The sequence below is a fragment of the Oryctolagus cuniculus genome, chromosome 12 (genome assembly GCF_964237555.1).
Source record: "Oryctolagus cuniculus chromosome 12, mOryCun1.1, whole genome shotgun sequence".
Taxonomy (NCBI): domain Eukaryota; kingdom Metazoa; phylum Chordata; class Mammalia; order Lagomorpha; family Leporidae; genus Oryctolagus; species Oryctolagus cuniculus.
Window position 1 is genome coordinate 73,931,854 of NC_091443.1, and position 24,158 is coordinate 73,956,011.

At 43.3% G+C, this 24,158-nt stretch overlaps 1 protein-coding gene across 2 annotated transcripts in view; it reads right to left on the reverse strand.

Annotated features, from left to right (window-relative positions):
- Positions 1-2,901: 2,901 nt before the first annotated feature.
- The window catches only part of CYP19A1 (cytochrome P450 family 19 subfamily A member 1), a 96,770-nt gene continuing 75,513 nt past the window's right edge, over positions 2,902-24,158 (reverse strand). Inside the window, exons 4-10 of one of the 2 annotated variants that reach the window (XM_051821734.2) lie at positions 20,167-20,321; positions 16,451-16,627; positions 15,261-15,375; positions 11,235-11,349; positions 10,287-10,449; positions 5,461-5,702; positions 2,902-4,085 (exon numbers count right to left, since the gene is read on the reverse strand). In XM_051821734.2, the coding sequence (XP_051677694.1) occupies positions 3,837-4,085; positions 5,461-5,702; positions 10,287-10,449; positions 11,235-11,349; positions 15,261-15,375; positions 16,451-16,627; positions 20,167-20,321 (1,216 nt within the window). In that variant the 3' untranslated portion in view covers positions 2,902-3,836. 2 annotated transcript variants of the gene reach the window in all.

Below are 24,158 nucleotides of genomic sequence, written 5' to 3' on the forward strand. Positions count from 1 at the left end.
GAAAGAATGAACACACTTCTCCCAACCAAATGCATAGGGAAGAGGCAGACTGTGATGTGTGCTCGGTTCCTCACCTGTGCCTAGGTGTCTTGCCTTCTCTATTTCTCACCTATGTGTGGTCTCCTCCACACCAAACATTTGGCTATTTGATAAATAACTACATGAGGCACTGAATATTTCATTTATATCTGAAATCTTTGCCTGATGAAAATATCGCACAACAGCTGTTGATCATAATGGGTTTTCTAGCACTTAACAGTGTGGCCAAACGGAGGCAGTATTGTGGCCATCCTGAGGTCTGGTGTGCTCACCGTGTGTGCTTATAGTAAGTTAGTTTAATGTAGTACCACATCTGAAATGAACTGAAATCGTACAAAGCTAGAAATGTCCCTTGTGGTTAGGTAATATCCAAATAGAATCTGGTGGGCCGGCGCTGCGGCTCACTAGGCTAATCCTCCGCCTAGCGGCGCCAGCACACCGGGTTCTAGTCCCGGTCGGGGCGCCGGATTCTGTCCCGGTTGCCCCTCTTCCAGGCCAGCCCTCTGCTGTGGCCAGGGAGTGCAGTGGAGGATGGCCCAGGTGCTTGGGCCCTGCACCCCATGGGAGACCAGGAAAAGCACCTGGCTCCTGGCTCCTGCCATCGGATCAGTGCGGTGCGCCGGCCGCGGTGCGCTGGCCGCAGCGCGCCAGCCGCGGCGGCCATTGGAGGGTGAACCAACGGCAAAGCAAGACCTTTCTCTCTGTCTCTCTCTCTCACTGTCCACTCTGCCTGTCAAAAAAAAAAAAATAGAATCTGGTAATTTCCCATTGAGACAATTGTTGGAATACAGACGTTAATAAACTACATGAACCTCTATGGCAGTTTCCCATACTATATTTCTGGAGAAAGACCCTCCAGAAGAGGCAAAGCATGTGGGACCATCAGTATTTTGTGGAAAAAGAAACTGAGATATTGCTTGGGCAACAAGATGGGGGATGAGCAGCTGATTAAAGAGGTTTACCTGACATCGCACCCCAGAGCTGAGAAGCTAGAAGTCAAAGCTCCAGCCTTTCAGCAATTTGTCCTGTTGCAAATAAGTGGCATGTGGAAAGACAGCTGCGTTGGAATAAGAGATGGTCTTGAATTCATGTTCCTCCTTTACTAGCTGAGTGCTTGGGGGCAAGTCCCCGAGACTCTCTGGGCCTCTGTCTTCTGAGCAATACAGTGTGGGATGACTGGTGCAGTGATACTAATGTGAGAGTTGTCGTGAAGTATAAAATGAGAACAGGAGAGCATCTGGCTTGTCTTCTGCCCCTTTACTGCATGGTGTCATGAATCAGACTAATTACTAAGCATTATCATTGTCAAGATCAGGGCTTGGGGTTGCCGTGTACCAGACACTCTGCTAAAGAACTTTGCATAAATCATCTTCTGTATTCCTCACAGCAACCTCTTGAAGTGTGCATTTCCCTGACTGGATTGATGAGAAAGTTGCAGGATGGACAGATGAAGCTGCTGATCCCAAGCATACACTTTAGAGAGGCTGAGCCCAGATTCAGGCCTTCGCTGGATCCCTACTGGTAGAGATGAAGGGAGATTCACCCAGACTTTAGGTCTCAACTTCCGTGTTTTGGAACATAAATAAGACTTTCATTGCAGGAAATATTTTACTAGTAAATTAAAAACAGTACTGTGAAATAGTTTCTTTTGTTATAAATTAGATTCTAGTGATTATAATGATTATATTTGTATTCTCAGGCTTCTCATTTGTTCCACACATTGAAATGCTGTCTTGATAGAAAAGAAAGGAGCAGAGAACTCTTCATGGCCTGGATTTGAACAGATTGCCCTGTCTGCATGAGTTGTTTGTCTGGAGAGTTATTTTTTATCTGCATTATCTGTATACAACCATACCAACCTCCCATTCCCCTTTGTCTGTATAGACATAGGCTTTGGCTATAGGTATACATTTAAAGTACACACAGACAGTCCAAGAGTGTTGGATAGGTGATACATATTCATCCAATGTCCATTTTCCTCTGGAATCAGTTCCAGCCAGGGACCATGTAAAAAGTGTGTTAGTAATCATCAAGTGAATTAGTGTGCATCTACTAAATCTCAAAACCTGGCCTGGCTCTCAAGGGTCTAAATTATTTGGATGATTGACCACAACACAGTCAGGTACGTGAGCAAATTCCATGTATCTTTAGGCTAAATGATCCAAAATTCAAAGTTTAAATATTTCCTCCTTTCCTAATGCCTTTGCTTAAATTCTTAGAATACTGGCATTTTCCTTATTTGACTTCGGGGCCAGTTCAGGGTCTCTGTAAGCAAGAATGTTGACTCAGATTATCTTGATAGTAAATATGTGGAGTGAGAAAGAGGATAGGGCAGATTACAAAAGAGAAGAGTTTCTCCTCTCATGGAGCTTCTACTCTCACACACACTGGCCTTGTTATTCCTAAACATAATATTCAAATGGGATGGGAGTGGCTGTTGAATCAATGGAAAACATTTCCATATTTGTGAGTTTAATTTTTCAGTCTTTAGGTGATAGTCATTAGATACACTCATTATTAGCCATAAAACACAAGGAAAATAATATTTGGAAAATCAACCCATTTATTTGATTCTACCTACAGAGCTAATTCCAAGATGTACTACATACTATAATTCAATGAACTAGATGAAGTACATACATTTTATCCATGGCTACAATCAATGATTGATTCAGTGCACTAGGTAACTGTTAAAATCTCTAAGGTAACAAACTTGAGGTAGGAAAGAGAAATGATTTGAAGAGTTTCTACCTACATTTTTTGCTCCTCTGTTACCCTTAGCTTTTGGGTCGTAGAAAGAAAGGGAGGGAAAAAATGTTAAGGGAAGATAGTGGGATGAAAAGAACACTCTTTAGAAGTTGGATCCCCTATATTAGAGAATTAGAAATGACTTACAGGACTTCCCCTCCACCAAATCTTGGAAGCTATGGTAAAAGTTAAATAATGGTTTCAAGTTATCTCTTGGTTAGCCACACTAATGGAGCCAAGGAATAATGCAAAGACATGAAATGCATTTGTATTTGTATCTGAATGGATTGTATGATTTTTTTCCCTACAGAAGATGTAGGATCCTAATTATATTTTACCCAGGCTACTGCTAAGCTGACTTGTATTAACTCAAACTATACCTGTTGTAGCAGAGGTAAGTAGCTGAGGCATGAATTGGAGAAAATGGGAAAGGGCATCCTCTTATTCAACTTTTGCCAGAGACAGTTTACACACGGATATGTAGTAGTTAACTGGGCATAATTCATGGGAAAATCAGATACCGAATTTGTAAATATTTCTCCAATGAGTATGAATGCTGCTGTATCATCCTCCTGCAAAACCAAATTAAAGCTCCTCTATGTAGAACAGCGGGTGTGCTTGGTGCCAGGTACTCTGATACTGGCCTGGCACGTCCAGTCAACTTGAATCCTTCTTCCCCAGACATTAAATGCCCTTGGGACAGGACAGTGGAGGTCCAGCAGGAAAGCAGGCATAAGTTTGGCTGGTGACTGATCCTTTCCCAAGAATGTCAGCTGGAGTTGGGACTTCAGAGCTGCAGTTTTCTCACTGACCCCTACAGACTCTTAGCCTCTGTCCTCTTTCTCTTACAGCCTGGTTCTCTTTGGTTGGGACAAGAGCACATGACTGATAGCTCCCATCGTGCTGATGATCCACAGGAAGTAAGCCTAAAATACAACACCGCGGGCCGCTGAATGTCCACTGTGAGGTTGATACTACCCAACCAGGATGGATGGGCTCCAGGTGAACTACTGACAGGAAGTGCTCCACTAGGTACTGACCAAGCTTCTTTACTGTCCCAGGCACGTGTCCGAGTTTCTTGGAGTAAAAATCATTTCCAGCAAGTCACTGGTCTCATCTGGGTGCAAGGACAGGTCATTTTTTTTCTGTATGTTCTCAACACTCCTTCCTTGCAACGCTTTCACCTGGAATCGTCTCAGCAGTGTGACCAGGATGACTTTCATCATCACCATAGCTATGTACTTCCCTGCACATCCACGGGGCCCAAAACCAAATGGTTGAAAATACCTGTAAGGAACCTATGAAAATGAGCAGATAGTTAGCCAGAGTGTTCAAGGCTGGCCTCATGCAGCTGTTTTCGATCAGCTCTGAAAACACAGAGGAGTCAGAACCTGTGTTAGGGTCTTAGCTATACTGCTTCTTCCCCGAGAGGGACAGCGCCGACTCTCCTGGCTCTCTACCCAGTTTGATTCACCTCTTGTGACACAGACCCAACCTAGACAATCCCATTTTGCTTTTTGAATAAATTTTCTGGATTAAATCAATGCAAATCATCTTATTAAAGGAAGTCGTCATCTAAGGGATCTTCGCAGAGCTTGTGGAAGATGTGTATTTTGCATAAACTATGCATGGATTTCAAACTATGTATGGTGCATGGGATCACCAAAATAAATTTCTTTTCATTAAATTTTTTTACCATAAACTTTTTGAAGTCCCCTCATAAACTCAACTAGCTTTGTTGAGGAGTCATAGCTTTACTACTTTTGCAAGTACCAACACAAAGTTTGTTTCTATGTGATGCTATATATCTGATGAAAAGGAACAAATGCAGGCAACGATATGGATTCCTGGCTCATCAATGCCACATATATAACTTTTTATAGTTATGTAGAAAATTAATGAGGACACATCCTTCTGTCTTGTCTGCATCTAGACTTACAGCATGTAGTAAATGTTCAATAAATTTTTGTTGACCAAATGAGTGATTTATATAACTTTATCTGGATTGCCTGGCAGGATAAGTGTAGTACTGGATTAATACTGGGTTTCTACATCATACAAAATGGAAAAAGGACACAGGGAGGGAACTGTCTGGATAATTTAGGTTTAAAAACATTGTTGCCTGAAATTTGATATCATGGAGTCAGAATCTACAGTATACACCAATTACAGAAAAATAAAAGGCTAAACTTCTAATTATTGAATCTTATTTAGAATAGGAACTGTTGCTCATGGGGCCATTTGATGCACCAAAGGCAGCCTGCATTGTTTTCCATTGGAAGCCTGGTTTGTTTTCCATCTGAAGCAAAAGTAGACTTCCCTTTGCTTAGATCAAGGTACAACTGGATCTACATGGTCACAAAGTTATCAGTCTAAATGCAAAAGTGAGTTGATTGAGTTAAACAAGATTTGCCTCTGTTTGGCCAAATCGAAAGAGTCTGTATTTTTCACGTCTTGATCTATTATATGATCATCATGGAGCTATTTCCTGGAGATGGATACCCAGCATCCTTGGCTTGAGGATAAATACGATATCATATTTCAAGCGAGGGGGCATAGTGGAGGGGAATGAGTTAGAAATAATAAAATATACATGGGGCAAGCACAGAAAACCGGATTTAATAGATGACGTTGTCAAGAGTGACACGTTCAGTTTTAAGGAAGGGCTCTTACATTCTTTGCGAAGTTTTCAAGAGTAAATTCATTGGGCTTGGGAAAAAACTCAAGTCGATGCATTCTTCCAATATTCAGGATAATGTTAGTTCCCTTTTTCACTGGGTAGCCATCGATGACGTCATCTTCTAAGGCTTTGCGCATGACCAAGTCCACGACAGGCTGGTACCGCATGCTCTCATAAATGAAGTTTTCCACCACTTTTAATTTTTGTATATCATCAATCCTTATATCTCTTTCACCTGTGGGGACAGATGAAAAGGACAAGAGAGAGAATGTTAGTTTCACTAGGTGACAGGCAATAAAGCTCCTGTTGTCCAACAGAACATTTCGCCTTGGCTGAAAGAAAACAAAAACAAAACAAAAAAAAAAAAACAAAACAAAACAGAACTACATCTAATTCTAATTTACCTCAGCAACTGGGACCAAATATATTTGATACACAGAATCTTTTATAAAAATTCAGGTGTTAGGCCAATTATCTTAAAAACCTTGGAGATTTCATAAAGAAGCCTGGATTTCCAATAAAATCAGAAAACTTGGTAAGGCTGGACCCACATTTCCCTGTGGCAATGGTGGGCTGAAGTTGAATGGCTGATCACAGCCTGTGGTTCCATGTGGCCACTTCCAGTCTATTTCAAACATCAGTTTCGTCTGAGTAGCCTCTGAAATTTTTGGTTTTCTTGTCGCCTATTCTAAATTGTAGGGGACATTCATTCCCTCTCTTAGCTTGGGAGCAAACTAACACATCAGCTAGCCCAGAGATGGATGCTCAGGCTGCTTCATGCTCAAAGTGAGACTGTGGACTTGCCTTTCAGTGACATTTCCTCCTCTGGTTAGCTGTGCAGTCATGTCCCTACAGATGTCACTGATAGTCCCTTAGCATCTCATCAAGAACAACCTGCTGCCTCGAGTGGTAAGAACGCCTCTTTCTCTACCAGGCAAAATAGGCCCCCAGGTCAGCCCTGGGTGGCTGGGAATTGGCAGACACCTCCACTGTCTCAGATTGGCCGGAACTGGTTAAAGAGGCTCAGATGACTTCCAGACTGGCAAAGCTTCACAGCATCCTCAAACAGGCTTCCACAGAATCACAGGCAGCCCTGGGAGGGAGAGGGAGGGAGGGGGCAGAGGGGGCTAACATGGTGCAGCAGGTCAAGCCACTGTCTGGGATGCTGGCATCCAACATAGGCCCTGGGTGGAGTCCCAGCTGCTTCATTTCTGATCCAGGTCCCTGCTAATGTGCCTGGGAAAGCAGCAGATGATGGCCCAAGAACCTGGGCTCTTGCCACTCATGTAGGGGAACTGCATGGAGTTTCTCTACATGCTCCTGGCTTTGGCCTGGCCCAAATCTGCCTATCTGAGGAATGAACTAATGGCTAGAAGATTCTCTCTCTCTCTCTCTCTCTCTCTCTCTCTCTCTCTCTCTCTTTCCTCTACTTCTATGTAACTCTGCCTTTAAAATAATTAAATCTACAAACAAACAGCCCAGGGTTCTGAAATAGTCCTGTTTCCTGCACAACTAAGCCATTTAGGAAGGGTCTGGTTTGATCAGAGCACTCTACCAGATCTTCCACTCATACACGGCTCTTTGCACAAGTGAGGGTCGAACAGGGTATGTATATGTGGGGGAGGGACGTAGAAGGGAAGACAATGGAGAAGGTGACTAACAATGCTCCCTAGGACGTAATGACCCTGTCTATGTTTGGAGCACAGGCAGGAGCAGGACACAGGTGCATGTGGCTCTGCTGGCTTTCCACCTTTGCAGTGGTCTGCTGAAGTTTCGGGGACATTGAGAAGCACAGAGACTTGTCATTTCTCAAGGAAGTTGTGTTTAGATAGTATTAGAGGCTGAAGTTTCCCCCTGTTCCCTGAATGCCATTCTTCTGTGATACCATCTTCAGTCACTCCATGAGCTTGCTCAGTTCTTGTTCTTCTAACAGCCCAGGAGCCCCCTAAGTGCAGGGATGGTACTGACTTGTTCACTGCTGTACCCCTGGCCCCTGGCATGGAGCCTGGTAACCCAATGAAGGAAGGCATTTGAGATAACATTGAGCCCAGGTGTTATTCTGCTCCTTGCTAGCTACATTGCCAGGGTGTTTCCTAGATATGTGATGCATCTACAGATTCCTTCTCTCACATTCATAACCCTTCTTTAACATTTCCCCTTAGTATCTTTTTTTTTAACTTTTATTTAATAAATATAAATTTCCAAAGTATAGCTTTTGGATTACAGTGGCTTTTTCCCCTCCCCATAACTTCTCTCCCACACGCAACCCTCCCATCTCCCTCTCCCTCTCCCAATCCATTCACTTCAAGATTCATTTTCAATTCTCTTTATATATAGAAGATCAATTTAGTATATATTAAGTAAAGATTTCAAAAGTTTGCACCCACACAGGTACACAAAGTGTAAAGTACTGTTTGAGTACTAGTTATAGCATTAATTCACATTGTACAACACATTAAGGACAGAGATCCTACATGAGGAGTAAGTGCACAGTGACTCCTGTTGTTGACTTAACATTTGACACTCTTGTTTATGGCGTCAGTAATCACCCTAGGCTCTAGTCATGAGCTGTCAAGGCTATGGAGGCCTTTTGAGTTCGCCGACTCCAATCTTATTTAGACAAGGTCATAGTCAAAGTGGAAGTTCTCTCCTCCCTTCAGAGAAAGGTACCTCCTTCTTTGATGGCCTGTTCTTTCCACTGGGATCTCACTCACAGAGATCTTTCATTTAGGTGTTTTTTTGTTTGTTTGTTTGTTTTTGCTTGGATTTCCATACCTAAAATACTCTCATGGGCTCTTCAGCCAGATCTGAATGCCTTAAAGGCTAATTCTGAGGCCAGAGTGCTGTTTAGGACATCTGCCATTCTATGAGTCTGCTGTGATGCCCGCTTCCCAAGTTGGATTGTTCTATCAGTTAGCATTAGCAGACACTAGTCTTGTTTATGTGATCCCTTTGACTCTTAATCCTATCATTATGATCAATTGTGACCTGAAACTGATCACTTTGACTAGTGTGATGGCATTGGTACATGCCACCTTGATGTTCCCCTTAGTTTCAACCATTTCAAGCAATGTCCAAATATATATATAATTTTTTTTTTGGATAGGCAGAGTGGACAGTGAGAAAGAGACAGACAGAATGGTCTTCCTTTTTCCGTTGGTTCATCCCTCAATGGCCGCTGTGACTGGCACGATGCACAGATCCGAAGCCAGGAGCCAGGTGCTTCTCCTGGTCTCCCATGCGGGTGCAGGGCCCAAGCACTTGGGCCATCCTCCACTGCACTCCCAGGCCACAGCAGAGAGCTGGCCTGGAAGAGCAGCAACTGGGACAGAATCCGGTGCCCCAACCGGGACTAGAACCCGGTGTGCTGGTGCCGCAGGTGGAGGATTAGCCTATTGAGCTGCGGCGCCAGCCCCAAATGGTTTTTAAAAGATGGTGCCCTTCCACAACCAAATAACTTGCTTCACAGGGAACTTGCTTCACAGGGTTTGTGTGAAGTCAAGGAAAAAAAAACCTTTATATTGTGTGCCATCTCTTCATTTCTGTAAGACATTACCCATGTGAAGAGGTAAACTCTAAGGAATTCCATTTTCTCCTAGAAAGCAACTCTGATTTCTTACAGATGTGGCAGTGTTTCTGTGGAGGATTTGGGGTGTAATGTGCCGAAGACAGAGCAGGGATAGATGGGGAAGAGCTCAGTGGGGACCTGGAGGCCCCCCTGCAGCGGAGGAGAGGGCGGGTAGGTCTGGGGCAGAAGGGGCTGGCATCCCCAGGTGGGGGTGGAGAGGAGAGCTCATCACTCCCCGACCTTTGTTGTGATCCCCCCCCCCCAATTCATTGGCCAAATGGAAGTTAAGTTGTGATTGGGTTTCTTAAAACCGACAAACACTGCTGTAAATGACAGCCATCTTCCCAGTGGGGACACAGATACCTTTTGTAACTGATAAAGTGGGCAGAGCATTGTATGTTATCCCATGTTTTTGTAAAACAGACAAAGCCAACCATAGGAAGGGGCCTCAAAAAGATCATGGAAAAACGGGATTAAAAAATAATGCATATTTTCCATGAACTTTTAGAAAGCTTCCTGTGTGTGTGTGTACACAGAAAAAGACCTTGAAGAATGCACTGTAAAACTACTAACAGTGGTTAGCCCTGGGATGCGGGGATGAAAGTGGGAAAGAAATGGAAGGGATTGGGAATGTCACTTTATGTTTTATACAGCTCTCTCTTACTGCATGTCTTCATTGGATGTATGTTTATTATTTTAAAAGACAGAAAGAACCGTCTTTTCAACCTAAAGGCATAATCACAGTGTGACAGAATGACTTGCTTTATTATTCTCTGGGTGGATTATAAAAGATACTGTGTTTGACATCAAATTCTTAGGACATAAGAAGCCGGCATTCAGCATGAGCTGTGTTTTATGCCCTGTTACTTATCTGATAAATTCTTTTTAAAAATTTTTTTTTTTGACAGGCAGAGTGGACAGTGAGAGAGAGAGACAGAGAGAAAGGTCTTCCTTTGCCGTTGGTTCACCCTCCAATGGCCGCCGCAGCCAGTGCGCTGCAACCAGCGCACCGCGCTGATCCGATGGCAGGAGCCAGGTACTTATCCTGGTCTCCCATGGGGTGCAGGGCCCAAGCACTTGGGCCATCCTCCACTGCACTCCCTGGCCACAGCAGAGAGCTGGCCTGGAAGAGGGGCAACCAGGACAGAATCCGTCGCCCTGACCGGGACTAGAACCCGGTGTGCTGGCGCCGCAAGGCGGAGGATTAGCCTAGTGAGCCACGGCACCGGCCAATAGCTGATAAATGCTTACCAACAACAGTCTGGATTTCCTCCATTATTGCCTCCTCAACACTAGGGTGCTTTGCAATGAGAAACAGCATGAAGAACACGCTGACGGACATCGTGTCGGGGGCCGCAATCAGCATCTCCAGCACACACTGGTTCACGTTCTCTCTTGTCAGGTCGCCACGTTTCTAAGCGATAGGAAGAGCAGGGAAATCGGAAAAATGAACCAAAGTTTTTTAAAATGAGAGGAGGTGACACTCAAGAATCGACAACCTCAGCCTAACGAAGTAATAGAAATTACTTATTTCTGTAATTGACTGTGAATGTTTTACATGACAATCTTTAGCTGAAACATAAAGAAATTTAGCTAATTATCCCTGTACTGTCAGCCCTCCATATCCTCAGCTTTTGCATCTGTGAATTCAACCAACTGCAGATCAAAAATATTTGCAAAAAAATTGCATCTGTACTGAGCATGTACAGATTTTTTTCTTGTCATTATCCTCTAAACAATATAACGACTATTTCCATAGTATTTATAGTGTATCAAGTATCATAAATAATCTAGAAATGATTTAAAGTATAACAAAGTATGTGCATGAGTTATACAAGTGCTATGCCATTTTATGTAAGGAATTTGAGTATATGTGGATTTTGTTATCTGTGGGAGAGGGTGGAGGCTCTGGAAACAGACCTCTGCAGATACAAGGGTCTAATGTACTTAGTGTCTTTGGTGTTCCTCCTTCCTCTCTTCATAATTTGTATTGTGACACAAAATAAGTTTCCATTTACGTGGTCAGTCTTGCTAGAAAGTTTAATGTGGGGGCTATTTGGGTTGGGTATTCTAGAATGGCTAAAGAAAATACTTAAATGCAGAAATACGCAAAATTTTTAACGGAAATCTTTACACATCTACACACAAACAGTCATAACATGTATTATGAGGGAATTATGGTTAGTTCAGGTCAAGTACCTCAGCAAAAATCAAGTTAGTAGCAAAATCCATATGGTCTTCCAGTTTCTCTGCTGTGGAAATCCTGCGTCTTTTTTCCTCTACCAGAATATCTATGGCATCTTTCAAATCCTTGCTAGAAAAAACAGTCAAAGTATAATCTGTTTGTACTCAGTTTAGACATCTAGCAAAATTGATTCATTTGCTATTTGTTGAAATAAAATCTCCTTTAACTGAAGCCATTGGTGCTCATAAATAATTAATATTTTTTCTACAAATATACTTAACCTATACTTTAAGGTACCAGAGTTAGCTGAGATTTCTAGGTTAAAAATCTGATGACATAAGGCTAAATCAATCATGTTTTTCAACTTCTGATTTGGCAAGTTCAGATTTAAAAAAACCAACACAGAAAACATCTGTGAATGCTACTAGGGGAGGCATTCACTCTTCCGTTAGCCGCAAGCACCTCCGTTTCTTGCTCCCTATCCACTATAGCCCACTTTTACTTGCCTAGTCGTGAAGATAATATTGAGATTTCTGTTCTAGACATTAACTCAAGTAACTTATTCTTTTTTTTTTTTTTAATTTTTTTTTTTTATTTTTTGACAGGCAGAGTGGACAGTGAGAAAGAGAGACAGAGAGAAAGGTCTTCCTTTGCCGTTGGTTCACCCTCCAATGGCCGCCGCGGCCGGCGCGCTGCGGCCAGCGCACCGCGCTGATCCGATGGCAGGAGCCAGGAGCCAGGTGCTTTTCCTGGTCTCCCATGGGGTGCAGGGCCCAAGCACCTGGGCCATCCTCCACTGCACTCCCTGGCCACAGCAGAGGGCTGGCCTGGAAGAGGGGCAACTGGGACAGAATCCGGCGCCCCGACCGGGACTAGAACCCGGTGTGCCGGCGCCGCTAGGCGGAGGATTAGCCTAGTGAGCCGCGGCGCCGGCCCTCAAGTAACTTATTCTTAAGCCTGTGTAGTTACTGTCACATTGTAAACACTAGGTAAATATCTGTTGGTTGAGCCACTAGCTGCATAAATATGTCTACCCAGTTTGACTATGTGGTAGAAGAAAAAGCACCCTGGACAGAGGGTGAGGTTTTAGTTAGTGATTCTATGTAACTACTTTCTGTGTAGCTACTTGAAGTCTCCAACTTTCTGTCTCTTAAAGTAAAGGAATTAAACTAAATGAAAAGTAAGATCACCATAGGATCTAAGTTCTGTTATTCTTGCCTCTGTTTTTAACTGTACATGTTTGTGAGTAAGAGTATTGTTTTCTGATACCAGGGAATAGTTTTCTGTATTACATTAAATGTATAATAAATGTTTCAAATTCTTGTTGACATGGTCACCTTTACACTTAAAAGCCTTGTTGATGTTGTTGGAATAAAAAGCCTCTATGTTTACTCCAGCTCAGCAGGAAAAGTCAGAGAAAATTCTTTAAGCAGCACTCCATGTGTCTCTGAGTATACACACGCATGCGCACACACACACACACACACACCCAGGTACACACCACAGACATCGCAATCATGTTCATTTGTTCACCCACCCATCCATTCTTTTAGAAAATATTGTTGAGCTTCTCCTACATACAGAGCACAGATATTCCATTGATGGGCTATGGTGCCCTCTTCCTAGTAGGCTTAGAATGCTTATAGTCTTTGCACCTGAGCACTAGCCCCAAAATGTTCTGGGAACTGCTGTAATTCCCTGGACTCTGAATTCATAAAGAATTCTTTGGCAGAACTGTAGCTGCTACTGAGTATGGACTTCCTCCCTGACCTGGAATCCAAGGTTTTACTTTTTTTTTTTTTTTTTTTTTTTTTTTTTTGACAGGCAGAGTGGACAATGAGAGAGAGAGAGACAGAGAGAAAGGTCTTCCTTTGCTGTTGGTTCACCCTCCAATGGCTGCTGCGGCCGGCGCACTGCGCTGATCCGAAGGCAGGAGCCAGGTGCTTCTCCTGGTCTCCCATGGGGTGCAGGGCCCAAGTACTTGGGCCATCCTCCACTGCACTCCCTGGCCACAGCAGAGAGCTGGCCTTCCTGGAAGAGGGGCAACCGGGACAGAATCCGGCGCCCCAACCAGGACTAGAACCCAGTGTGCCAGCGCCGCAAGGCGGAGGATTAGCCTAGTGAGCCGTGGCGCCAGCGGCATCCTTCTTTTCAAGGTAAAAGTTGCCCCTACATAAATGCATGCATCTGAACGTACACGCCTTTCAAAACTGCAAGAACTGTGTTCAGTGACGGTTTTCAGAGAATAGGAAGTTTCTGACTGACAGACATGTAGTGCAAGAGTGCATCTGGAAAACTGTCCTTGGAATTCTGAATACATTTTGCACCCACAGTGGTGTCAAGACTATCAGCCTGCCTTATCTGTTAACGCTTATTTAAGGTAGTGTAGAACTAAAAAGCCCTACGTTCGCCAAAATAAAGAGTAAAAGGCAAAAAGTAATATTTGGAATTAAAAGAGGCAAAAGGGCCTGAACTGTGGCATAGTGGAGAAAGCTGCCACTTGCAGTGCCAACATCCCATGTGGGTGCTGGTTCAAGTCCCTGCTGCATCACTTCTGCTATGGCCTGGGAAATTTTTAAAAAATAAAAAAGGCAAAATATGTAATTTAATAGAGATGGGATAGATGTGTTCATATCCTTCCCATACATGTATTATTTAAAAATGTGGGCATCATTTTAAGAGCATGGGAGAAGAGACTGAAAGATTTCAATAGCTCTTTATTACCCCAAGACATAGGAGATTTAAACCAGTGCACTAACCATTTGCAAATATTACATAGAGGGAGTGAGTCTCATGCAGAAAGCTTCAATGGCTTGATAGCCAAGACCAAAGCTAATCTAATGACCAAAAAGCATACAATGAGACTCTTCAGTCCATCATCACAACCACCACCAAATCTGACCACAACAAGAGATCAATCTTTATCAAACTGATTCAAGTCAGTAAGCTCTGATGGAAATGAAATGAAACATATAAAGAACCAAGTGTCCAAATCATTCACCTAATATTCATTAATCACATGAGATTATGCAAAGCAACATCAAGTTGGCCTGGAAACTTGTATTATTGAATTTCAAAATCCACAAATAGGAGATAGGTGGATCTTCAAACGAGTTCAGGGATTTTTATACATGGAGAATTTAATATGGTTGGGGACATCTGAAGAAGATATGAATGTAGGGGAAGGGGAAACTGACATTCTTAGTGCCACAATGTCCCAGGCTCTATGCTCAGTGCTCCGTGGAAATCATCTCATTAACCTATGCCCTCACTCTGGAGAAGTTATAGTTTACCTTCAATAACTTCGCAAGATCATTTAGGTGCTAAGTATTACAGATAAGACACAAGCCAGGTTTTTCTGCCTCTGTATGTCCTGGGCTTTCCACTGGTGTTAGAGGAAACAGGGTTTAGTGCCTGGCTACTTGCACTCTAAAAACCCACTGATTAGTTGACAGAGTACTGGACATTTGCCCACTTTTCTACTGGACTAGTCTAAGACCAGAACAGAGTGATCGAATGACAGTTTCAAGACTCTCAAAATGTGAGCTATGTAACAAAATCCCCCCAAACACATTTCATTGAAGTTCATTCTATTCATGATAAAAAAAAAAATTCTATGAGGACTACTGTTAGCTGTTACAAGTAGAGTTATATTAACTTAGAAATAAGACAACTAAAAATTGATTCTGTTTCTGGTTTTCAAGATAATGTGAAACAGCTTTAACAGATATTAATGATAGGACGAGTCATCTCTTTTCTTCAAATCAGAGCGTTCTACAGTGCCTAGTTCCAGAAAGGAAGCTCTCAGAATGCACACTCGGCCCCCTAGCTGAGGTGCTGCCAAGCCAAGGTCTTATTGTAGTCCTTGGTCTGGTGAAACGCAGTCAAATTGTTATAGGAAATGTTTCATCAGCAGCTTAATCAACAGCTCTGTTTGAGCCCTGGAGAGCAGAAAACTTAGTAAAAAGGCCAACAACAGAAAAGACACAATGGAAAAAACCTGATGGTGTTCATAAATCTTTCAAACTTATGTTACTTACACAGACTTCTCATACTTTTTGTATAACCAGGAAATCTTGAAGAAGATGTTTGGTTTGAGGAGGAGAGCTTGCCAGGCATCAAAATAACCCTGGATTTTAACGACGATGGCACTTTCTAGGGGAAGGAAAAGAAAGAGCGGTTGAGAGAAGTGCGCACCTAAAAAGGGTGCTCTGAGCACTAGACATTCTCTGTAGATTCTGCTGCCAGTCTGGGGTTCTAACTGAGCAAAGTCTTGTCTTTGGTGGGCATGTTAGCCTCTTGGGTGCCGCCAGACAGATTGAGCTCTGATTTATTTTGCTTGGTGGCTAAATTGGCTAAGTTAACCAGAGATTTGCCAGTTTTGAAGTTTGTGTTTAAGCCTAGAATCTCACATATGCCCCTTTTTGTGGACCTGCCAACTCTCTCCTATGTATTTTTTATAACAGTAACTAATAATTATGACTCTCACGCCCTTGACTCTAGCACCCAAGAGCGCAAGAAGCAGAGCACGTTAGGCAGCTAACAGCCGCATTCTAACTTCATCGGTATCGGGGTGTTACGAATGTTAAATGGCAAACGTATATGTGAAGAAGCTCTTGCACTGCTGGGCACATGGTGGATACCAAACAAATCACAGGTGTCGCCATCATTCCCACTTGCAGCAGCACCATTTTTTTTCCCATCATGCAGCCAAGGTTGAAGTTTTCACCTTGGTGGCTTTGAGGGACAGATGTGTGTGTATGCATAAGCTTGAAGGATCTTCAAAAAGTTCATGAAAGATGTCTATTATGAAAAACTGCATGAATTTCAAAATTATTGTTCGCCCAAATAAACTTACATTGCATTCCATTTTCCATGAACTTTTTGATTGGAAATGATCAGTTATACCAGTTTGAGTTGCAGTAGGATATGTTAATGACCAAATGAACTGATCACATTTGTTAGGTTTGGATGGGGGGTGGGTAGAATCATATTTCCTAGAGCAATAAGGAGAGAGAGAAAAACCAAGAAAAGCTGGCCCTACTTTAGAGAAATTTGTGTTGTATAAGATGGCAAAAACACAAGGGGGAAAAACGTTATGAGGACTTCGCTATATTTTACGAAGAGCAATGTGCAAGACAGCCTGAGTGTACTCTAGTCTGCTGTCCCTCTCACCCCCCTGCTCAGCACAAGGCAGGAGATGCGGTCGTGAGAATGGGAAGCTCGGTACCGTCCATGGGGATGCCCAGGAAGAGCGTGTTGGAGGTGTCCAGCATGATGCGCCGCATGAGGGTCAGCACGTCCACGCAGCCCGACCGGGTGGTCACCTCCTCCAGCTTGTCCAGGTGCCGCCCGATGGATCCAACGCAGATCGCCACCATCTGAACGAGCCCAGGGCCTGTCAAAGCTGAAGGGGACGAGCCAGAGAATGGGCTGCCACTCACTGCAGGCCACTCGCAACGCAATCCATCAGGCCACTTTGCCCATTTTTTTAAGCTTAATTGTTAGTTGTATTCACTAGTGGAGTGGAAATTTTCATATTCCACACTTTCCTGTGTGTTGCTAATGTTCTACAAGCATGTGCTAACGTTATGGTTAAAAATGGATGAGTATTTTTTCAAATCTACTATGTAAAATTCAACTCTTATTCATGATCTCCAAATCATTGGTGAGACTGTGAATGAAACATGTAGCACTTGCGGTCGTAAGTCACATAGCAGTATTTTTCATATGTGTTGTATATATTTCCTGCTAATGATGCATTTGATTTGGTCAGTCATTCTTACCTTATGCTTCAAGTGGTAGGATATTACTACACAACTAGTCAAATTTGGATCGTAAATCTTTGACCTAATGTGCTTCCTGTTTGGTTGTAGGTATAAAGTACAGTGTTATAAATCACAAAAAAGTGTTCTTCTCTCAATTTCAGTTTCTCTTTCTACCACTTCAAAATCTTATTTTATTCAATCAATGGCCTCACAGCTAAGCAAATCTTTGTTTAGCAGAATTCCCCACTGAGCCAGGAATGCTTTAAGGAGTGACAACCACTTAAAAGCATTGTACAAGTCAGTAGTGCATAAGGGCCCTTGATATGCATTTGCCAAACAGAGGAATGAATAGAAACTGGTAGAGTGAACTGACTCTGATCTCGCCTTGCTTTGCTCCTAACTGTCTGAACTGTGGCTAGTGGGTCTAGATGGGAGGTGGTTTATTACGAGAGTTTTACTCTTAAAGTTCCCCTTTTCCTCCTTGTTCTAAGTTTTCTTTAAACTTCTTTCAGGAGTAATCTTTTTTTTTTTTTAAATGTCTTTTCTTATTCAGGGCTAATAAAAAAAAGTCACAAAGATGTTAGGGTTGGTTGAATCTCCAAGTACTGTAGATTCTATGTTCTTTGAATGCCTCATACCAGCGGCCTCCCCTCCACCCAGCCAACATCACTACAGTGTCCCCTCACCTTTCTCCCTGCTCACATTCTTGCCTGGTTCCATGATTGGAACTAATGCCCTTCACTCTGCTTCCAGAGGGATTTTTCTTCCCAAGACACAAATACGTGCATATCATTGTGCTTAAAATCTTTAGGATTCCTCATGGCTGGTGAGATAACTCATCTCCTTGGCTTAAGAGAGGCGTCTTCGGCAATCCGGCCCTGCCCTCCCATTGGCCTCATTCCTCTATGTATCTGTGTCAGGCACAGGGCCTACTGACAGATCCCTGGACATGGATACGTCGATCTGTGCTTCCATGCCTTCACCTATCCTGTTCTGTACTCCTGGCCTATCTTTGCTTACCACACTTTCTTAATTAGGTAGCTTCTAGCATCTTTTGGAAGTCATTATGATCATCCACTCCTCCAAGCCTCTCCTGATGGCTTGGGGGTTTTGGATGCTCATCTTGTCTGTGCTCTGTAGTGCTGTGTGCACTGCTAGCATTACCATCATCTAGCGCGGTATTTGGTGATGTACTCCTCTGACCCTCCTGATTCTCTCTGCTTCACCACCCTGCTGCCACCCCCTTATAAGCTTCTCAAGAGCAAGAACCATGTCTTGTTTGCTGTATTCTTGACACCTAGTTCAATGACAAGAACAGTAGTTTGTCAAGTGGATGACTTTCAGGATTCTATTGACTAGTGCAAATCAGTGTACAGGATACTGTTGTGTGAAAGTTAACTACTCCTAAGTACTGGTTCATATATTCCTAAAACTTTTGGGTTAAATGACAAAGTAAAATAAAACTTACATTTCTATGGGGTTTTTACATCATTATTTTACATATTCCTCATAGTAGCCCTAGAAGACAGTTCTGTAATATGCATCATCGTGTGTGGATGAGCGAATGAAGGTCAGAGAGGCTTAGTGACTTGCATGAGGGCATACAGTTAGTGTCAGTGCTGGGATTTGAACCCATAAGCTATAATGCTGAGTCCTGTTCATTTTTTATTAACCCATTCTACAGTTTTGTAAGGCACAAGGAGATTGATCTATCCCAACGTGAATGATATGCAGAATAATAGCTCCCCAAAAGTTGTCCAGATGCTAATCCCCAGAACTGATTAATATGCTACATGGAAAAAGAGATTTGGCAGCTGTGATTCAAGAACCCTGAGATGGGGAAATTGCTGCGGATTGTCTGGGACAGGCCCCACCTAACCCCATGAGTCCTTAAAAGCAAGGAACGTTTCCTGGCTGAGGTCAAAGCGAGAGAGGTGCTGTGAAAAGGAGTTGACTCACTGTTTCTGGTTTTTAAGCTGGAAGAAGGGGCCGTGAGCCATAGAATGGGGTGGCTTCTCAAAGCTGGGAAAAGGCACCCAAGAAGATTCTCCCCTAGAGCCCTAGAGCCTTGCCAACACCTTCCTTTTAGTCCATTAGGACCCATGTCACACTTGTGAACTTAAGAACTGTCAGGCAATAAATGTGCTGTTTTAAGAGTCTTTGTGGCAGTTTGTCACAGCAGCAGTAGGAAACGGATACACTGTGGCCCACAACAGTTGTGCTGAGTCTTGGCAAAGGGCCACTCTACAGGGTGGGATCCACACTCAGCTAGCAGGACCAGAGGCTTAGCTTTTTCCTGTCTTAGCAGCCATGCAGGAAGCATTTGGGTTCACGATGGAGGCTGGCTGGAGGGAAGACTATCAGTGCTATAGGGTCAGACCTAAGCTAGGTCCCGTCAGTAGGAGGCTTTCCGGGTCATGGTTGCCTTCCTTGATCTTCCTTGATGTTTGAAGTTAGTGTAAGACGTGATCAGCACATGATTTGTACTTTCCCACTGCTTTACTTCTGGCATGGTTTATTATGGGGGTGAGGGGGAGTCACTGCACAAGGAGGCTTGGAATCAAGTCTGCTCATTCATAACCAGCTATGTTGCCTGAGTTAAAACCACAATCTCTCTCAGAGATTGTGAAACTCAGAGCCCGGATGAGACAAAATATACAGTCCTAAAATTCTCTTAATTCACCCACCATTTGCTTTCTGCTAAAGCATCTGGGCTATTCGCTAATGACTCAACAAATACACTTGCTGACTACGTTTAAATCAGATATATGGCTGACTTAAATGTTTGATTGAATTGACCCTAACTATGCAGCTTCATCTCGTCTTTGTGTACATGTAATTGCTTCATATACCAACAGGAAGAAAAGGATTCATGGTGTTTAAAAATGTAGGCTTTGATGTTGTTTCCTGGGCCACTTTTTACTAATGTTGGAACCTTGGGCAGATTCTTTGGGCTTTTTATGCCTTGACTTTTCTCATCTGTAAACTGTAGGTATGAGAGTATGTATCACATAAGGTTGCTGTGGAACTAAAATATCAAATGTTTAAAACAGTGGTTATGATGTTGTAAAGGTATAATAAATGTTGGCTCTTCTTCCCATTATTTCAAAACTGTGAAGCGGCAGAACTTAACAATATGATGCTTTACAAAAGGACATGTAGCCAGGTACCCGCTTACCTTTCATAAAGAAGGGTCGAACTACTTTCCAGAGAGCTGGGTTATTGTTAAAGATGATGCCGTTCTCGTGCATGCCGATGCACTGCAGCCCAGGTTTGCTGCCGAATCGGGAGACGTAGTGGCTGTGCTTCATCACGTGGAACATGCTCGAGGACCTGACCAGAGAGCAAACCTGGGTCTTAATTCCCCACGAGGACTCCTGGTGATGCACGTGGACCGTGAGGTACCCTCTTAACACATGTGTGTCCTTCACATTGAATAAGCACTTCTATTAGCATAAGAACATCCTCTCACTGATTCACTTCTACCTACTGACTCCTTGTTTGAGCATCACAAAAGCTAAAACACACACACATCATTTCTTATCTTTCTTCGCTAATCCCAAGTTATCAAAATACAACCAACTATTGGTGTCAGGGCTGCAAGAGTGTTTAGAAGCTGGACCCTCCATAGCACTACAGTCCTGAGAGCCTCCAGCCTCCCAGGTACCATCTAGCCTCACTCCAGACAGTGCCACTGCCTGTCAGAGTGAGCCACAGAACTGAGACTTACTGGCATCACCAGAGCCTTGCTTTGTTAGTTTGGAATAAGCAATTCTTCTTCTTCTTCTTCTTCTTCTTCTTCTTCTTCTTCTTCTTCTTCTTCTTCTTCTTTTTCTTTTTCTTTTTCTTTCTTTTTTTTTTCTTTTTCTTTTTGACAGGCAGAGTTAGATAGTGAGAGAAAGAGAGAGAGACAGAAAGAAAGGTCTTCCTTCCATTGGTTCACCCCCCAATGGCTGCTGTGGCTGGTGCACCACGCCAATCCAAAGCCAGGAGCCAGGTGCTTCTCCTGGTCTCCCATGCGGGTGCAGGGCCCAAGCACTTGGGCCATCCTCCACTGCCCTCCCGGGCCACAGCAGAGAGCTGGCCTGGAAGAGGAGCAACTGGGACAGAACTGGCGCCCCAACCGGGACTAGAACCCGGGGTGCCGGCGCCACAGGCGGAGGATTAGCCAAGTGAACTGCGGCACTGACCAGCAATTCTTAGTACCATTCATTCCCCCAGAGTCTCTCATCAGCCCTTCTAAGTGGACAGTCATTCTGTCATTCTGAGATTGAAGGATATCTCTTTGAGTATTTCTTCTGGGCTGACCTGGAAGGCTCATGTGGTGATAAAACAAGCTGTCTCAGGGCTCTCTCTGCATTCCATCATGAGTCATCAAGCTCTCCAGGGTCTCACATTCTATATCTCATCTCCCATCATATAGAATGTGGTAAACCATCAGAGAGTGCAATTTGCATGGTACCAAATAGTGCAAATTCAAGATGCGTTAAATGTCATCAACATTATACGTTGTGGATCCTTTATCTGAAATGCTTGGGGCCAGAAGTGTTCCAGATTTCAGATTTTTTTGGATTTTGAAATAGTCACATATATGTTATGAGATATCTTGGGGGTGAGATGCAAGTCTTAATGTGAAATTGATTTGTTTCATATGTACCTTATACATGATAGTGCACATTTTATACCATATTTTCAATAGGTTTATGTATGAAACAAAAGTTTTATGGTGTGGAATTTTCCACTGGTGGTGTCATGCCGGTGCTCAAAGTTTCAGACTTTCAGATAAAGCTGTGCAAACCTTCTTTGTCTCACCTGTTGTAATGTTATTTTGGTGAACCTAGTAGTTACACAAGTTTCCATGTATTCCTTGCAACTTCGGCCCTCCCTCCCTACTTCTCCACTGAAATTTTGTTTCTCCTACTATGGTTGTTTTCAGAACTCCTAACTCATGGATAAGAGTGGCTGCTATGGGGTCTGCAACTGGTTCTCAAACTCACTTGCTCCTTCCTCTCAAGTCCAATATTTGGCTCTTAAAAGGATGACTTTGCTTTAGTGAGGTTGTTCTGTTAATCCCTGCTGAAATACATTCCCTGAGAAGACGTTAGGCCAAGAGGGCTCTCTTCTGGCTCAGTGGATTAGGCTGTGGGCTAAGGATGAGTCATATGCTCACTTTGTGATGTGTCCCACTGAAAATTTAAAAGCAAGCCCCTGAAATAATAGTTGTGCTAACAAATGAAAGCAGTTATCATTATGTGAAAAACCTATTTACTTGGTATTTATTTCAGGAAAAATACTCTCCTATTTTCAAATCATAAGTCAGATATTCTCTTGGTTTGACTTCTGATAATGTTCATCAAATGATCTCAAGTTTGGGGCAAGTTTTCCTCTTCCTAGCAACAAAAATAAAAACAAAAAATCAAGACACTTCAGTTTATTTTCCAGGGAGTTATTTTAACTGACAGCTCAAATTTTATCCTATGTAGAAAAATCATGCTATGAAAAAAGGCCGAAATTCTTATTAATTAAAATAGCTGAAAACTCTGGCTTTTCTGACCTCCCCATGCTCCACTCTGTAGTTAAAAGCAGGAAGTTAGGACAGTAGATATTCTTTGTTCTCAAACTGTGTCTAAAAACCTTACATACTGAGCAGACAAGCCGAATACCATGTTTCTGCTCTGACCCCTAGAGCATTTGTGCACTGAGTTAATCAGATTAGCATGTCCCTTTCTTTTAAAGGATTGCAAATCAGTTTTTAAAAGACAGCAAAACCAAGTGCATGTTTTGAAGAGCAAACTTTTAAAATGCACGCATCCTTTAGGGGGCACCAACATCTCAGCTATTCTGAGTCGGATGCTCGGTTTCACAAGGGCCCAAGCCCATCAGGCACAAGTGACAGAGCCAGTGAAAGTGTTACCGTCACAGAACAGCAATATAAGACAAAGTTGTTTCTCAAAATGAGATTTTTTGAGGTTAACTAGCTGGAACACACTGGGGAAGGGTGAAGACCTAGGCACCAGCGGGGCCTCCTCTGTGGCTGATTGAGGGAGATGTGGTGCTGTTAGGGAGAACGAGGATTTCTCCACACTGACAAGAGACCAACGGAGTCTCCAAGCTCAGAAGGGACAGTGAGCAATGCAAGGAGTCTGGTTGTTGGAGTTCTGCCATTTTTTTTTTTTAAAAACAGGCAGAGTGGACAGTGAGAGAGACAGAGAGAAAGGTCTTCCTTTACCGTTGGTTCACCCCCCAATGGCCGCTGCGGCCGGTGCACCACGCCGATCCGATGGCAGGAGCCAGGTGCTTCTCCTGGTCTCCCATGCAGGTGCAGGGCCCAAGCACTTGGGCCATCCTCCACTGCCTTCTCGGGCCACAGCAGAGAGCTGGACTGGAAGAGGAGCAACCGGGACAGAATCCGGCGCCCCAACCAGGACTAGAACCCGGGGTGCCAGCGCCGCAGGCAGAGGATCAGCCTATTGAGCCGCAGCGCCAGCTGAGTTCTGCTTCTTTAAACCTGACTGAAGTCAAATGACAACTCTAAAGACAGCAAACCCATTGTTCACAATGAAAAGTAGGCAGGCAGTGAGCTCTTAGGTGGTAAGGAGGAAGCCACTTAAGTTCTGAGTTGCCACAAATCACACACCTGTGCTAGAAATATAGCGGAAGCCATAACTGGAATGATTGGCATCAAACATTTAAAAACACTTGCATAGATCTATTCTGAGCCCAAGACTTAGGTTCCATCAACCCCATCGCCTCTCTACTGCCCTTTGCCCCTCTGATGGCCTCACTTATACAGCTGATGTGCTAGGGTTGTTGCAGAAGAAAAAGAACCTTTGTTTTAACAGATCTAGCTGTAGCCATTCCAACCAAGAGATGGAATCTTGCAACACTACTCATGAGACAATCTGTCTTTCAACTGATGTGATTCAATATGAAGTATCTACTACTACTAATGGAGCATTCTAACAAACATGTGTAGCCTGAATCTAAATGAGCATTGAGACTTAGTTTTCAGGTTACAAAAAATACGGGGAGAAGAGGAATATATGAAATGACATGTGATGAAACAACAAGATAAATTCAGAATGTGGGATATCCTACAAGACAACTGACATGGTCCCTTCCAAAGTTCCATGTTGTGAAAGAGGCTCTTTCATTTCTCCAGTTCATTTG